We start from the raw sequence: 16,422 nt of genomic DNA, 5'->3' as shown, positions 1-16,422 counted from the left end.
GGAGGCTGCTGTGAGCTGTGATGTCATGGCACTCTACCCAGGGTGACACCTTGAGGTTCTGTCTCAAAAAAAAAAAGAAAAGAAAAGAAAAGAAAAAGAAATTTCTGTTAGTAGAAGAAAGGTTTTGGTTACTCCACAGGTAACCCCTTCTCTCATACTGCCCTTCTCTCGGGCAGTGCAGTGGCGTTTTGCGTCCTTTCACAGTGCAGTTCACTTGGAGACAAAAGCGGGAAGACTTTGTTTCACTTGAGCTATTCTCTTTTAACACGAGCTTTCCAGCTGACTATCTTTAAAATTGTAATAGTCAAAGGTGATGCCTGGGGCTCAAGGAGTAGGGTGTCGGCCCCATATACTGGAGGTGGTGGGTTCAAGCCTGGCCTCAGCCAAAACTGCAAAGGAAAAAAAAATTGTAACAGTCAAAAGGGTCCATCAAAATTGTTATGGACTTTTATTAATGCTATAGTGTTCAATAAAGGAATGAGAAATTTGTTCAACTTTGTTCATTAATGTCCCAGCATTCATAGTTTACCAGGTACATAGATAGCCCTATAATTATCTACAAATTAACTATATTAAAAGATACCTGATTTTAAAATATCATGTTCCAAAACCACCTCTTATGAAATATGACCACTGGAGAAAAAAGAATTCTTATGTTACCATTCTAAATAAGAATATCTCATTGGCCTTGCTGTTAAAAGAACAATAGAAGACTAATTAGCTCAACTATGTATTACTCCCAGCGAGGGAGCCCCAAAGCCCATAGTAATTTTGACACAGATGTGTGCCGCGTGATACCTTTATTATATGCTAATGATATTTGACCAGGAAAAATAATAAAAACTTTTTTAAAAACTCAATTGGAACAATTTCATCATAATTAAAAAGAAAAGCTTTATGTTTACTATAAGTTAACATTTTTGCTAATTTGATTATGTTCTATGCATCTGTGTTATACGTAGATGTGAATCTAATGTACTTTTCACCTGAAATACCTATTTTATCTCTAAATGTCTATTATATGTTAAATGATAAGGAACTATACCCAATCAGCTAACAAAGGATTGAGGTTTTCATTAGTCTGTTTTCTCACAATTGCTGCTGCCTTGGTAGGAGAAGGTATGGTACATCATACCTTCTCTTCTCGTCACAAGAATTTTATCAGGAGAGATGCATTTGTTTAATCTATTAGGCAGAAGGGGATCTTTTGGTTGTTTGTTGGTAATTGTGGGTGGTTTCAACCAACATCAGAAAGATAGCTTGGAAAATTAAAAATATGCATTTGGGTTCACAGATGTTGAAAATTAACTGATGATACCCTATGCTCTTTTCTGTTCTTGTTTGTGTATTTATTTTTCCTATTCTGCTAGACTAAAATTCTATGAAGTCAGATTCACCTGCAGACCTGGGGCCACATGTGGTCTTCTGGATCCTTGGATGCAATCTTTTGACTGAATCAAATTTTACTGAATAAATCCCTTTGTTAAAATGGGTACGGCCGAGAAAGATGAAGCTCTTCTTGCCTCCTTTGGTGCTTAAGAAAGAACAACCTTGAAATCAGAAGGCCACAGGTTCCCCAGTCCTAATGGGTCAATATTTAATGAATATATGCTAAATAAAGGAAGAAATTAATGCTAAAATTCTACATTGTGAGGAGCTAAAAAGTGGGTATTCATTTTAAGAAAATTTTCTTGCTTGCCATTTACCTCGATGACTTGCACGATTAAACATCAGATAAAAATTACGTGCTGTCACTGATAGAAAATGATGACTGCTATAAAGCATTATTCTTTGTTGGCTTTACTTTGGAATTACATGGGGAAAAATACCATTGCCTGGGTCCCACCCCAAGTGATCCAGTGATCTTGTTATCATTGTACTGGAATGTAGTCTGGGTATTTGGATTTTTTTAGATCTCTTAAAGAGGTTTGGATGTGCAAATAAGATTGTAAACCAATATAATGATGACAGGGATAAAAAAGAAATTTCAGGATACCATGTAATCTTAATTTATGAAAATTAAAAGGAGTTTTGAAAGCAAATTTTATGTCCTCTAACAAATATCTTCCATTTCTGATTAACATACCACCACACCGACACAGAACTACATCCATCCTTAAGCACTTTCCTTTGTTATTTTCCTTATAGTTCAAAGAAAAAAATGCATAAAAACAAAGACTTATCAAAAGAACTAAATTCAGCCTACTCCTTAAACATTAACAACATAATTGTGCATAAAGTTAAAAAGCTAAGGACAGGAAGAAGAAAATGAAGAGAAGATACTGATTCTAAACCTACAGCCTTAAATGACCTATTTATGTAAATTCAGAAGACACAAATATGTTTCTGTGCTTGTCTACTCAACTGTTTGTTTGACAGTCTAATCCTTCTCACTCTGAGTTTTAAAAATTACTTACCCATTCTATTGGTTCATTCAAAAAATCTGGGCCCATTCAGTAAAATATTGGCTATGAGTTTGTCATAGATAGCCTCTTCAATCAGTTTTAGAAATGTGCCACCTATGCCTATACTCTTCAGTGTTCTAATTAGAAAAGGATGCTGGATTTTATCAAATGCTTTTTCTGCATCTATTGAGAGGATCATGTGATCTTTATTTTTGCCTCTGTTAATATGGTGGATAAACGTTTAGGGACTTGCGTATGTTAGACCAGCCTTGCATCCCTGGGATAAAGCCTACCTGATCATGATGAATGACTTTTTTGATGATAAGCTGTAATCTATTGGCTAGGATTTTGTTGAGAATTTTTGCATCTATATTCATGAGTGAGATTGGTCTGAAATTCTCCTTTTTGGTTGGGTCTTTTCCTGGTTTTGGTATCAGGTTGATGTTTGCTTCATAGAATGTGTTGGGGAAGTTTCCTTCTTCCTCAATTTTTTGGAATAATTTCTGCAGTACAGGAATAACTCTTCTTTGAAGGTTTGATAGAATTCTGGTGTGAAGCCATCTGGACCAGGGCATTTTTTGGTTGGAAGATTTTTTGTTGTTTCTTTGATCTCAGTAATTGAAATTGGTCTGTTCAGGAGCTCTATTTCTTCCTGGCTGAGTCTAGGGAGAGGGTGTGATTCCAAATATTGATCTATTTCCTTCACATTGTCAAATTTCTGGGCAAGGAGTTTCTGGTAGTATTCAGAGATGATCTCTTGTATCTCTGTGGGATCAGTTGTTATTTCCCCTTTATCATTTCTGATTGAGGTTACTAGAGATTTTACTTTTCTATTCCTCGTTAGTCTGGCCAATGGTTTATCTATTTTATTTATTTTTTCAAAAAACTAACTCCTTGTTTCATTAATTTTCTGAATGATTCTTTTGTTTTCAATTTCATCATTCTCTGATTTGATTTTGGATATTTCTTTTCTTCTACTGGGTTTAGGCTTAGATTGTTCTTCTTTTTCCAATTCCATAAGATGGCTTGTGAGATTGTTGATGGGCTCTCTTTCTGTTTTTCGAATGTAGGCATCTAAAGCGATGAATTTTCCTCTCAAAACTGCTTTTGCAGTATCCCACAGGTTTTGGTAGCTTGTGTCTTCATTGTTGTTATGCTCAAGGAAGTTAATGATTTCCTGTTTTATTTCTTCCTGCACCTGTTATTCAACAGAAGATTGTTTAATTTCCATGCCTTTGGGTGGGGTTGAGCGTTTTTGTTAGAGTTGAGTTCCACCTTTAGTGCCTTATGGTCTGAGAAGATACAAGGTAAAATTTCAATTCTTTTGATTCCGTTGATATTTGTTTTGTGTCCCAGGATATGATCAATTTTGGAGAATGTTCCATGGGGTGATGAGAAGAATGTATATTCTTTATCTTTGGGGTGGAGTGTTCTATATGCGTCTATCAAGCACAGTTGTTCTAGGGTCTCATTTAAATCTCTTATATCTTTGTTTAATTTCTGTTTAGAGGATCTGTCCAGCTCTGTAAGAGGAGTGTTAAAGTCCCCTGTTATGATGGTATTATCAGATATCATATTGCTCAGACTGAGTAAGGTCTGTTTCGAGAATCTGGGAGCATTTAAATTGGGTGCATAAATATTTAGAATTGAAACATCTTCTTGTTGTATTTTTCCCTTGACCAATATAAAGTGACCATCTTTGTCTTTTTTGACTTAAGTTGCTTTAAATCCACATGTATCTGAAAATAAGATTGCAACTCCTCTTTTCTTCTGAATTCCATTTGCCTGAAAAATTGTCTTCCAACCCTTGACTCGGAGCTTTAATTTGTCTTTTGAAGCCAGGTGTGTTTCTTGCAGACAGCAAATGGATGGCTTGTGATTTTTAATCCAGTCAGCCAATCTATGTCTCTTCAGTGGGGAATTCAAGCCATTAACATTTGTTGAGATAATTGATAAGTGTGGTAGTTTGTATTTGTCTTATTTTGTGAGAGTCCATTGCTTAGTTTTATCTTTTGCATCAGTGTGGAGATTAGGTTCTGTCCTTGAATTTCTGAGTTCTCACTTTGCTGCTGATCCATTGTGGTGGTCAGTGTGCAGAACAGGTTGAAGTATTTCCTGTCGAGCTGGTCTTGTTGTGGCGAATTTCCTCAATATTTGTATATCAGTAAATGATTTGATTTCTCTGTCAATTTTTTTTTTTTTATTGTTGGGGATTCATTGAGGGTACAATAAGCCAGTTACACTGATTACAGTTGTTAGGTAAAGTCCCTCTTGCAATCATGTCTTGCCCCCATAAAGTGTGACACACACTAAGGCCCCACCCCCCTCCCTCCATCCCTCTTTGTGCTCCCCCCCCCCATAACCAAGCTTAGCATGGTACAGAATTCTGGGCTGGAAATTGTTCTGTTTAAGTAGATTAAAGATAGATGACCATTGTCTTCTTGCTTGGAAAGTTTCATTAGAGAAGTCTGCGGTCACTCTGATGGATTTGCCCCTGTAGGTCAACTGGCGCTTACTCCTGGCAGCTTGCAGAATCTTTTCTTTTGTCTTGACTTTGGACAGGTACATCACAATGTGTCTTGGAGAAGCTCGGTTAGAGTTGAGGCGACCTGGGGTCCGATAGCCCTCTGAAAGCAGTGTGTCAGGATCTTTGGTGATATTTGGGAAATTTTCTTTTATAATATTCTCTAGTATGGCTTCCATTCCTCTGGGGCATTCTTCTTCCCCTTCTGGAATTCCTATAACTCGTATGTTGGAATGCTTCATAAAGTCCCATAATTCTGACAATGAACGTTCTGCCTTCTCTCTCTTCTTTTCTGCCTCTTTTACTATCTGACTTATCTCAAGAACTTCATCTTCTACCTCTGAAATTCTTTCTTCTGCATGGTCTAACCTGTTGCTGATACTTTCCATTGCATCTTTAAGTTCCCTAATTGACTGTTTCATTTCCTTCAGCTCTGCTATATCCTTTTTATATCTTCATATTGTTCATCTCTTATTCGATTCTGTTTTTGAATTTCCTTTTGGTTATTTTCCACTTTATTAGCAGTTTCCTTCATTGTTTCGATCATTTCTTTCATTGTTTTCAACATGTGTATTCTATACTTAGAGAACCCCAAAGACTCAACCACAAGACTCCTAGAAGTCATCTAAAAATACAGTAATGTTTCAGGATATAAAATCAATGTCCACAACTCAGTACCCTTTGTATACACCTTTAACAGCCAAGATGAGAAGCTAATTAAGGACACAACTCCCTTCACCATAGTCTCAAAGAAAATGAAATACCTAGGAATATACCTAACAAAGGAGGTGAAGGACCTCTATAAAGAAAACTATGAAATCCTCAGAAACGAAATAGCAGAGGATATTAACAAATGGAAGAACATACCATGCTCATGGATGGGAAGAATCAACATTGTTGAAATGTCTATACTTCCCAAGGCAATCTACCTATTCAATGCCATTCCTATCAAAATACCAACATCGTACTTTCAAGATTTGGAAAAAATGATTCTGCGTTTTGTATGGAACCAGAAAAAACCCGGTATAGCTAAGGCAGTTCTTAGTAATAAAAATAAAGCTGGGGGCATCAGCATACCAGATTTTAGTCTGTACTACAAAGCCATAGTGGTCAAGACAGCATGGTACTGGCACAAAAACAGAGACATAGACACTTGGAATCGAATTGAACACCAAGAAATGAAACTAACATCTTACAACCACCTAATCTTCAATAAACCAAACAAGAACATACCTTGGGGGAAAGACTCCCTATTCAATAAATGGTGTTGGGAGAACTGGATGTCTACATCTAAAAGACTGAAACTGGACCCACACCTTTCCCCACTCACAAAAATTGATTCAAAATGGATAAAGGACTTAAATTTAAGGCATGAAACAATTAAAATCCTTAAAGAAAGCATAGGAAAAACACTGGAAGATATTGGTCTGGGGAAAGACTTCATGAAGAAGACTGCCATCGCAATTGCAACAACAACAAAAATAAACAAATGGGACTTAATTAAACTGAAAAGCTTCTGTACAGCTAAGGAGACAATAACCAAAGCAAAGAGACAACCTACACAACGGGAAAGGATATTTGCATATTTTCAATCAGACAAAAGCTTGATAACTAGGATCTATAGAGAACTCAAATTAATCCACATGAAAAAAGCCAACAATCCCATATATCAATGGGCAAGAGACTTGAATAGAACCTTCTCTAAAGATGACAGATGAATGGCTAACAAACATATGAAAAAATGTTCATCATCTCTATATATTAGAGAAATGCAAATCAAAACAACCCTGAGATATCATCTAACCCCAGTGAGAATGGCCCACATCACAAAATCTCAAAACTGCAGATGCTGGCGTGGATGTGGAGAGAAGGGAACACTTTTACACTGCTGGTGGGACTGCAATCTAGTACAACCTTTCTGGAAGGAAGTATGGAGAAACCTCAAAGCACTCAAGCTAGACCTCCCATTTGATCCTGCAATCCCATTACTGGGCATCTACCCAGAAGGAAAGAAATCCTTTTATCATAAGGACACTTGTACTAGACTGTTTATTGCAGCTCAATTTACAATCGCCAAAATGTGGAAACAGCCTAAATGCCCACCAACCCAGGAATGGATTAACAGGCTGTGGTATATGTATACCATGGAATACTATTCAGCCATTAAAAAAAATGGAGACTTTACATCCTTCGTATTAACCTGGATGGAAGTGGAAGACATTATTCTTAGTAAAGCATCATAAGAATGGAGAAGCATGAATCCTACGTACTCAATTTTGATATGAGGACAATTAATGACAATTAAGGTTATGGGGGGAAGCAGAAAGAGGGACGGAGGGTGGGGCGTGGGGCCTTAGGGTGTGCCACACATTATGGGGGCAAGACATGATTGCAAGAGGGACTTTACCTAACAATTGCAATCAGTGTAACCTGGCTTACTGTACCCTCAATGAATCCCCAACAATGAAAAAAAAAAAATCTGGGCCCAATCTTGTCACAAATCAATTATTATTTAATAAGCCTTATCCTGTAACTCAAAACAGACTTGTGCTATTCCAATCTGACTTCAGGCCCCAATTGCTATAAGTAGATCCTCACCCCTTCCCAGCCTGTGCAAACCCTTGCTTTGAGGCTTTCAGAGCCTTTCACCAGATCTTAAGTGGTGCTTGCTTAGTATCTCCTACTTCTTAGGAATTAGAGGCTTTTTTTTTTTTTTTTTTAGAAAAACGATAGCTTTTGGACCAGGATTACTGAGCAGAATTACCTGCCAGAAACGTGTGTACTTTTGTTCAATCCAACAAATTCACTGAATTTGCTAGGGCCATTATTATGACAGCTCTGTTTTCCGAACTGAAAACGAGGCTACTGGTTGAAAGTGTCCAGCAGCAAGAGAAGGAAGGTTTTTGATGACAGGCTCACTAAATCCAGAGGTAACTAAAACAGTTTTTCCTAAAGTTCTCTTTTTGATCATTTAAGTAGTAGCCCTGGAGGTTTTTCTTGTTCCAAATGCTGGAATTCTTACTGCGTCTCAAAACAGGAAAGGGTGATTTAATTCTGATGCCAGAATTATTTAGGGAAAACAAAATTATGGAAACTGTTCAGGAAAAGGGCTGTAGTTTAAACACAGCATTTAATCTGTAATCTTTCCATTTATGGACTGTGTGAAATTCAGAAAAAAATTCTTTGCTTAATTGTTTTTTCATCTGTAAATTTATAAGAATAATTCCTATTTGAAGCATAGTTATTAGGATTAAGTTAGATAATACTCCCAGGATGGTGCCCTGAAAGGTAGGTTCTAAAATGTAGTTCCTATCATAATAATTAATATTATTGCCAAGAATAGAAATTACCTCCCATACATCTTCAAAAATGCATATAAACTTTTTCTTTCATTTTATAAAGAACTTTATCTGTGAAGTCTAAAATTGTCCACCAGCAGTTCAGTGTTGTTGGAAATGTAGATTTTTGCAGTTAATCCACTCACAACATAATGCAGAAATGTAACAGGAAATACGGCTTTCTGAAAAAGAAAGGAGAGCTAACAAGGAGATGTTTTCATCTATTTTAAGGTAATTTTTTAAATACTGCTGTTCCACAGCAGGATTGTTTCAATTCCAACAGCTCTTCATACACAGCTATCAGCCAGGTTAAGAGTTTAGTGCATGGTTATTATGACATGACTTTTGACAATAGCAATCAGCTATTGTTAGTAAGTGAAAGTTGAAAAGATTGAATTGGTCAAATAAAAGCACTTTCTGCTGGGAATGCAATTGAGAAAGGCAAGAGTCAAAACACTGCCAAGGTGATTCATGATGTTGGAATGTTATCTGGACTGGGTCAGAGAATAGGTTCCAACAGTGTCGTGCTTTAAAGTTCAACTTCAAATTTGAATTCTGGTAATCTAAGATCTATTCAAAAGTCCACAAGCATGTTCGTAATAAAAACCATAAAATGTTATTGAATGTTTATCAATTGTAAAAGGGAATATACCAAAGCTGGATAATGGTTCTGATTTAAAAATCTCTATTGTCAAGGATAAATATGTTATATATAAACATATTATCAGAAAAGAGGGGTTTTATTGCTTTAGTTTTGATACTACGATGTTTTTTAATATGCTTTTTTTGTTTATATTTGACAATTTCAAGCTCTTACTGAAAATAATTGTGTAGTCATAGAAGTGGGTGATTTATTTGGAGCTATAGAAAAGTTATTAATGTATATATTAGCCCTAACATTTAGAGAAATCAGAAAATTCAGTAGCTATTAAACTTATTAAGTTCTGTTGATTGTAGAAGTTACTGAGTCCATGCTAAGAAGGGTCCATTGGAAGAGGTATCTTTGTCTCAGTTGTCATGTTAGTGTGATTAATGGATAGTTAGTGACTTTGAGAGAGATTCAGTTAGAAAGTCAGAAGAGCTGCCTCTGCCTGTCTTCTATCAGTCTGCCCTGAGGTATTAGAACTGACCAACGCCAGGGATTCATTTATTCACCCCAAAATGTGTATTAAATGTTTTCGAAGTAACATGCCCGTGAGTCAAAAGTCAGAGATCAAATCAATGGCTTACTGCCTGAAGGACTGCAGATTACGGTTTAGAACTGTGGCCGGAATTAGCCCTCTTACTGCTTTCCCCCAATATTCGACCTTACCCTCTGCCAACTGGGTAAACAGGATCTTCAAAGTGGACACCAAACTCAGCACATAACATGAAGAATTCTAGCCCTCATGGAGCCAGAGACTGGGGGTCCAGAAGGATCAGGTTCTAGATTAGCCTCTTGAAGGCAGGCCCTTGGTCCCAAACCAAGATGTGATTTCTTTGTAAATTCATAGTGAATAGAGGAAAGGGAGGAAGAAAAATGATGGCTTGAGGACAAAAGAGAGAGAGGCAACCCTAAGAGTCCTGGTTCTTCCCCCCAGAGATGTTGATTGAGTATGCTGAGATAATGGAACGCCAGGGGTTAATTTCAGGTGTCAACTAACTTGACTGGTTTAATGAATACCCAGATATCTGGTAAAGCATTATTTCTGGATACATCTATGAGGGTAGTTCTTGAAGATATTAGCATTTATATCCATGGACTGAGTAAAAAACATCTCACCAGTGTGAATGGGCTCATTCATTCTGCAGAGAGCCTGGCTAAAATAAAATGGTAGAGGAAAGTTTAATTCTCTCTCTCTCCCCAGATAGATAGATAGGTACATAGATAGATAGATGGATAGATAGAGATAATAGATGCATATGTATAGGAGAAAAAGACTCAGTGGGATAATACACAGGACCCTAATACATAGGACCATGAGCTTTTAATTGGTTTATTCTTTTTAAAGCAATGACCAAACTGATTCTGATACAGGTAGTTGTAAACCCCACGTTGAGATATTTAATGTAAGGATTAAATTGGGAGAGAAAAGAAGGGTAAATATCAAAGATGAAGGTTCTAAAATGACTGAATTGATAGTGGGGCTATAAAAGACCACAAATATATTCTGAGAAAGTGTTAAATCAGCAGTTCTCAACCTGTGGGTCGCGACACCTTTGTAACAATGAAAATACATCACAGCATTAGGAAGGTTGAGAACCACTGCTTTAAATGATAATGTAATAGATGCAGTTTAAATTTGGAGTTGTCTATACAATACTGGAAAAAAAATCATCATTCAGTTACATTGTAATTTATAAACACTAAGAATGAGTAGATAGGTAATTTACCAAGGCCCATTAATTCATTGAAGAAAAGCTTATTAAACCAGGCAGAGTGAGGGGAGCCTATTCCTACCTTCAGCAAAAGACGTCAAAGATGACATTTGCCTTTCTGTCAAATGGAGTCCTCTGTGCTACTGTTGGTGTTTGGGTCGCCAACAGTTGTCTACCCAAGTACTCATAGACATAAGTATATGTTTTGTTCATCTTGTTTTTAATAGGACATTATTGTACCCATCACTGCTTCGCCAAGGTTCTAGGACCAAACATTAGAGAAGGGCCACAAAGTTCTTTCGGGGCAAAGCACAGTAAATGTACCAGAGCAGCCATGTGTGGGAGTTACTTTTGGCCTCTCTGGCTAAAGACTAGAGCCTCCTCTTTCAGAAAAGGCTGACATGCCCCCTCTCTGCCCCTTCCTGCTGGTCTCAATCTTTTTACATGGAATCCTCTTTTAACCTGCTTTGCCCCCACATTGGTGACAGATTCTCTTTCCCTCCCTGCAGCTAAAGTCAATACCATGTCCCTATTCAACCTGCCCTAATTTTATTAATACCTTATAAATCAAGGGATTGAAGCTTTATCCAGAGACCCTAAGGGGCTCTCTTGGCATAGAGAACTTACTACTACACAGTAGGAAAGGGAGTACTGATTCAAGTTCACTCTGCCAATTAAATTTCTCACTAATTACGTAGGAAGCAAGCAGGACCAACAAATGTCATTGTGCAGGTTGGACGGGCTGTGCCCTGCACAAGTAAAAGAGCATTCAGAAGCTTAACTGCAGGTCACACTTTGCTGCTGCAGCCAAGTGCCCTCACATAAGGCTTCATCTATCCAGAGGTCTGCTTTCTTCTTGGTTCCAAGACCCATCTGGCCCAGAGATAGCCCTACAGCAAGTCTCATGAAGGTAGCCTTGACTCATTGTGGAAGGCTCAACTCATTCCAGATCCTACCTTATACTAAAGGAGTTATATCCACGACAAATTACTTTCATCTAGGCTTAAGCATTAATTTGTGATAGATCCAAGAATTTGGGAGATAAGGAGTGCCAATGTGTCATTTCATACTATGAATAAGTAAAATATAATTCTGTTGCTATAGGCAATTGCAATCTAGCAGGTCAGAAAACACACGCACAAATAACTGATCAAAACAGTGAAATAAAAGAAGCACAAAGTCTTCCATGAGTTTAGGTAGGGAAGACTTCTTCTGACTAAGGTAATTGAGGTCTTCCAGGAGATAGTAACATTTAAGCAGCCCTTGAGAGGTTAACAGAATTTTAACAGAGATGGGAGAACTGTGTGTAGAACAAACTGAGCCCAGAGGCAAGATGATCAGCAAGCGTGGAGACCCAGGGAAGCCGGGGTGCTTTCAGGGAGAATGCACGTGATTCTAGAAGGATGAATGAAGACAATGGGAAACAATACTGCAAAGCTGTACTCCCAAAAGAAGATCTTCCTGACTTCACATGATCCAGTCCTGTGATTGCTGTGAAACCAGACCAGCTGCATGACCACTCTGGTCTCTTCTCCAGAAAGGGCTCCACATTTATCTCTTATACATGTCAGAAGCTAAAAGGAAAAACAATGAAATCCACTCTTCTAATCTGATTTCATTTTTCTTTTCTTTTTTTTTTTTATTTTGGGGGCAGAGTCTCTTCTCTTCACCTCTTCAGTCTCTTCACCGGGAGGAGTACAGTGTGTCATAACTCACAGTAAGTTCAAACTCTTGGGTTCATACGATCTTCCTCCCTCAGCCTCCTGAGTAGCAGGGATTATAGGCACCCAACTATTTTTTTTTTTTTTTTTTTTTAATGTTTAGTAGAGACAGGGTCTTATTCTTGCTCTGGCTCTGGCTGCTCTCAAACTCCTGAAGTCAAGCAGTCTGCCTACTTTGGCCTCCACGTGTGCTAGGATTACATGCATGAGCCACCGTGCTCAGCCCTGACTTCATTTTTCAGATGGGGAACTGGGGCTAGAAAAGATACAAGAGGCCCAGACAGTGCTACATAACCAGTTAATGGCAGATCAGAACCAGAACCCAGGCTCTTTTCACTTCGCAGAGGTGGCTTATACTGGAAGACTAATAATCTAATGTACACAACACAGTCCATGAGAAAATAAATTGAGCTAAGAGTTTACACAGAACATTTCCTGGGACATAGATTTTTTTTTTCTATAAAAATGTATACATTTTCACGATATATGCTGACAAAAGAGGTATTTAGATGGAGTATTTTAAGAGTACTTTACTATAACAAGGCTGGAAAAATAAGTTGTTACCAAATTTTGAAGGTCCTTAAACATCGCCCTCAGGAAATGGATTCCCTTCAATAGGCAATGTACATCTATTACACTTTTCAAACTGTGGAATAAAATTATGAGATCTAATTTCTGTTTCAATTACCTTAATTTAAAGTCCTTGTTGCTTGATTCTTTTAAGGAAGGCGTGTGCTTTCTCTTTGCCTTTGTTGCTGTCCACGTGGAACCAAATAGTTCAGATAGCTGAGATAGCTGAGTTTAGGTTGGCATTTTTTTTCATTTCCTTTCTGTTTTTCCTAAGTTACAGGTTCTTTGAACTTCTTTCGTACTCTATTTCGGAAGAGACTTAAGAGTAACACAGCACCTCCAAAGAGTTCTTTCTGGTGAGTGTGAGAAACTAAGAGCTTGCCATGTCTGAGGGAGACACTCCTGTTCAACAGGCTTTTTATGCTCCCAGGTCCTATGTTAGGAGATAGTTGCACAGTCAAGAGTTCCTGAGAATACATGATTCTGACTTTCCTTGGAAAGTTTGATCACAGCATAGACTGCAGCTGCAATTGCACTGTTCAGCACAGTGTACAAGCTTTGGAATTTAAATTTAGAGATCTTTTAACAACTCCATCTGGGGAACCTTCCAAATCTATAGTCTGATTTCTTTCAAAGACTAGACAAAAATTTGCAAAATATCAGCCAGTTTTCTCTTTATAAGTTGAAGGTAAAAATGCACACTAGCTCAAAGAAGCCAAGCAAAATTCAGAACTTCCCTTATTACAACAAACCAGCCCTTTCGCCTCCTGGGTGATGTATCTGTATAATATTTTTTACAGGAAACAAGGATCTGATCAAGAAATTCTTGATGGAATTGAAACTGATTTTTCCTAATTTTGGAAAAGAATTTACAGTATTTTAATATAAATATATTAGCTAGGACTTTAGACAGGACTAAGTAACATTTATGGCTAAATTGATGTTTACTTCAAAAATAATGTTATTATTTAATTGAAAATATATAAATGTAACTTACCATATAGAATCAGTTTGGGAAATTTTCACGGTCTAAAATATTTAAATTTGTGGGCATCCATACAAATGCAATCCAAAGGTAATAATTACAGTGCCAAAATCCAAGGGTCTTTTTACTGTTATAAATTGTTTCTTAAAAAGTAGAATTTAATGCTAGCTCCATGTAGGATTTTCAGTTGCATTGCTCAGAGTGACTTTCAACCAAAGGATTTTTTTTTTAACTTTATTAAAAAAAAAAAATCTAAATTCCTGTTTCTCTCATTTCTTAAATGTCATATACTTGGTGGAGCTTTCTTATTAAAGCTATTGTTTTTAAATGAAGCCCAGAGACTCCTGATCTCAGCAACTAATCTTCTTGAATATACTTTTGCTTTGGGGCAAGTACAACTTAATATTCATAACTGCTGGAATGGCAGAAGCACAGAGTGAAAAGAATCACTGTGATTCCCAAGCTTTAGGTATTGGGGCTAAATAGCTGATGTGAACAACTTATCAGGGGATTGGCAACATTATTAAAGTATCATGTAAAGCCAAGATCACTCTGAGTCTCAAAAATCTAGGGAAAAGAAAACTCTAGTACTAGTTAACATTTCAATAAAGTATGGCTAAGAAGAAAATGCCTTGTATCAAGAGATCTCAATGGGCTAGTTTTGAGCAAAACAATATAGCAAAGACAAAGCCATAAAATAAAAATATATCCCAGTGATGACATTTGAAATCTGAAAACCAGTTAAGGCAATTTTGATATGACACAGAATTAAGTAATTTTATGAGAAGTTTAATTATAGTCAAGGAAGTAAGGTACCTGAGTATGCTCACAGAGTGTTATTGCTCTTTACCCACAGCAGTCACAAAATAATTCCATATATGTGTATGAAAGAATTTTTAGTTATTTTTTCTATCTCCTGAAATTATTAACATATAATATACATCACAGTGCAAAGGGTAAGAACTGTAAAAATTCTTAAGTTTTTTGAGATGGTGGATAAATTTTTTTCTGGAGAAGCTCAACATCAGATCCTTACTTTTAAGTGAGAATATTTCATTGAAATTAGGAAACATCAAATGATGTAACATATATGTTTCTGTATATTCACTTCTTTTTTTATTTATGTCAGTGCAAAATGGAGATGTACCATTTTATGTACTTAATAAATAAGATCATGTACCGTTTGTTAATTCATGTATTCAGAATGGTACATATAAACCATATTGGTTATGCTGGAAATAGAATACTGAAATGGATTTATCAGTTTTTAAAAAAAAAAGTAACTTTAAAATTTCTAAAAATATTCCTTGGTAGTATACATTGCATTCTAAGTAGAAAAAAATTGAAAAAAGAACAAAAAAGCAGACTTAACCCCCCATCTTTAAACCAAAGTTAAAAAGAAAAATTAAAAATGTCTCACATAGAAGACAAGTAGTGATGAGAGAATTTAATCATATTCTATATGAGCATTTAAAACATCTAAGAGAGTTACATAAACCATGCAAAAAAAAAAAAAACTAGAAACAAATATCATGGCAACTATAAAAACAGACTATACAGGAAAAATAATAAAAGGAATATGCAAATGAAAAATGTATTCTGGAAGGAAACGATCTAAGGTGAGAAAAAAGTTCCCCATAAGGACTTCATTTTCTCTCTATAGGAGATTGTAAGGAGAACATTAATTTTATACAATGGGAGCATTAATAAAAAATGTAATAAAACAAAAAATTAGACGGAAGCTAATGGCAGAAGCAAGAAACCAATTTAAGAAGCAAAAGCCACTACCATAGAATTAATAAATATGTTAGAAAAAGCTCTGTAAATAAAAGACATAATCAACACAATAAAAAATATCAAACTTCATGGAAACGAGTGTAATTATGGTGACTAAATAAGGCTAAAGATGTTGAGATCCATGGGTTTAAGAGAAGATTGTACATAGAGACAACAGGTAAAAATGATACAGAGAAGGCTATAAAATATAATCAAGCAAAATAAGGAAGAATTGAGTTAAGAGATTTAAAGGATTAATTATAATCTAGGAAAAATTTTTACAGTAATCTACCCTGAGAAAAATTCAGAGGAAATTTTGAAAGAAAGAATTCTTTAGTGAGAAGTGTGTGCGCACGTGTGTGCATGCATGTGTGTAAATAAATAATGAGAAGGTGAAATATCAGACTGATCTCAGACTTTTGTTCAATCTAATATCAAAAGACATCGGGAGACAAGAGAACAAATGTTAGCAGCATTAAATGGTGTTTTAGTTCATTTGTGTTGCTGTAACAGAACACCACAAGCTGGGTAATTTATAAAGTAAAGAAATATTTCTTACAGTTCTGAAGGCTGGGAAGTCCAAGGTCGAGAGGCTCACATCTGGCAAGGGCCTCCTTGCTCTGTCATCTCCTGGTCGAAAGCAGGAGGGCAAGAGAGCGTGAGAGCAAGCCAGAGAGAGGATGGAACTCCCTTTCATAACAGCCCACTCCCTCAATAAAGACATTAATCCATTCATGGGGGCAAA

At 36.5% G+C, this 16,422-nt stretch overlaps 1 protein-coding gene across 3 annotated transcripts in view; it reads right to left on the bottom strand.

Moving 5' to 3' along the window:
- The window catches only part of MDFIC (MyoD family inhibitor domain containing), a 266,306-nt gene that overhangs the window by 101,397 nt on the left and 148,487 nt on the right, over positions 1 to 16,422 (bottom strand). For all 3 annotated transcript variants that reach the window (XM_053553702.1, XM_053553699.1, XM_053553701.1), the window contains exon 5: positions 16,237 to 16,307. In XM_053553702.1, the coding sequence (XP_053409677.1) occupies positions 16,237 to 16,307 (71 nt within the window). The remainder of the gene's footprint in view (positions 1 to 16,236; positions 16,308 to 16,422) is intronic.

This window comes from Nycticebus coucang, chromosome 11, assembly GCF_027406575.1.
Source record: "Nycticebus coucang isolate mNycCou1 chromosome 11, mNycCou1.pri, whole genome shotgun sequence".
NCBI classification, from domain to species: Eukaryota; Metazoa; Chordata; class Mammalia; order Primates; family Lorisidae; genus Nycticebus; species Nycticebus coucang.
The sequence above is the reverse complement of the archived record's forward strand: the minus strand, read 5'-3'. Positions and strand labels throughout refer to the sequence as shown.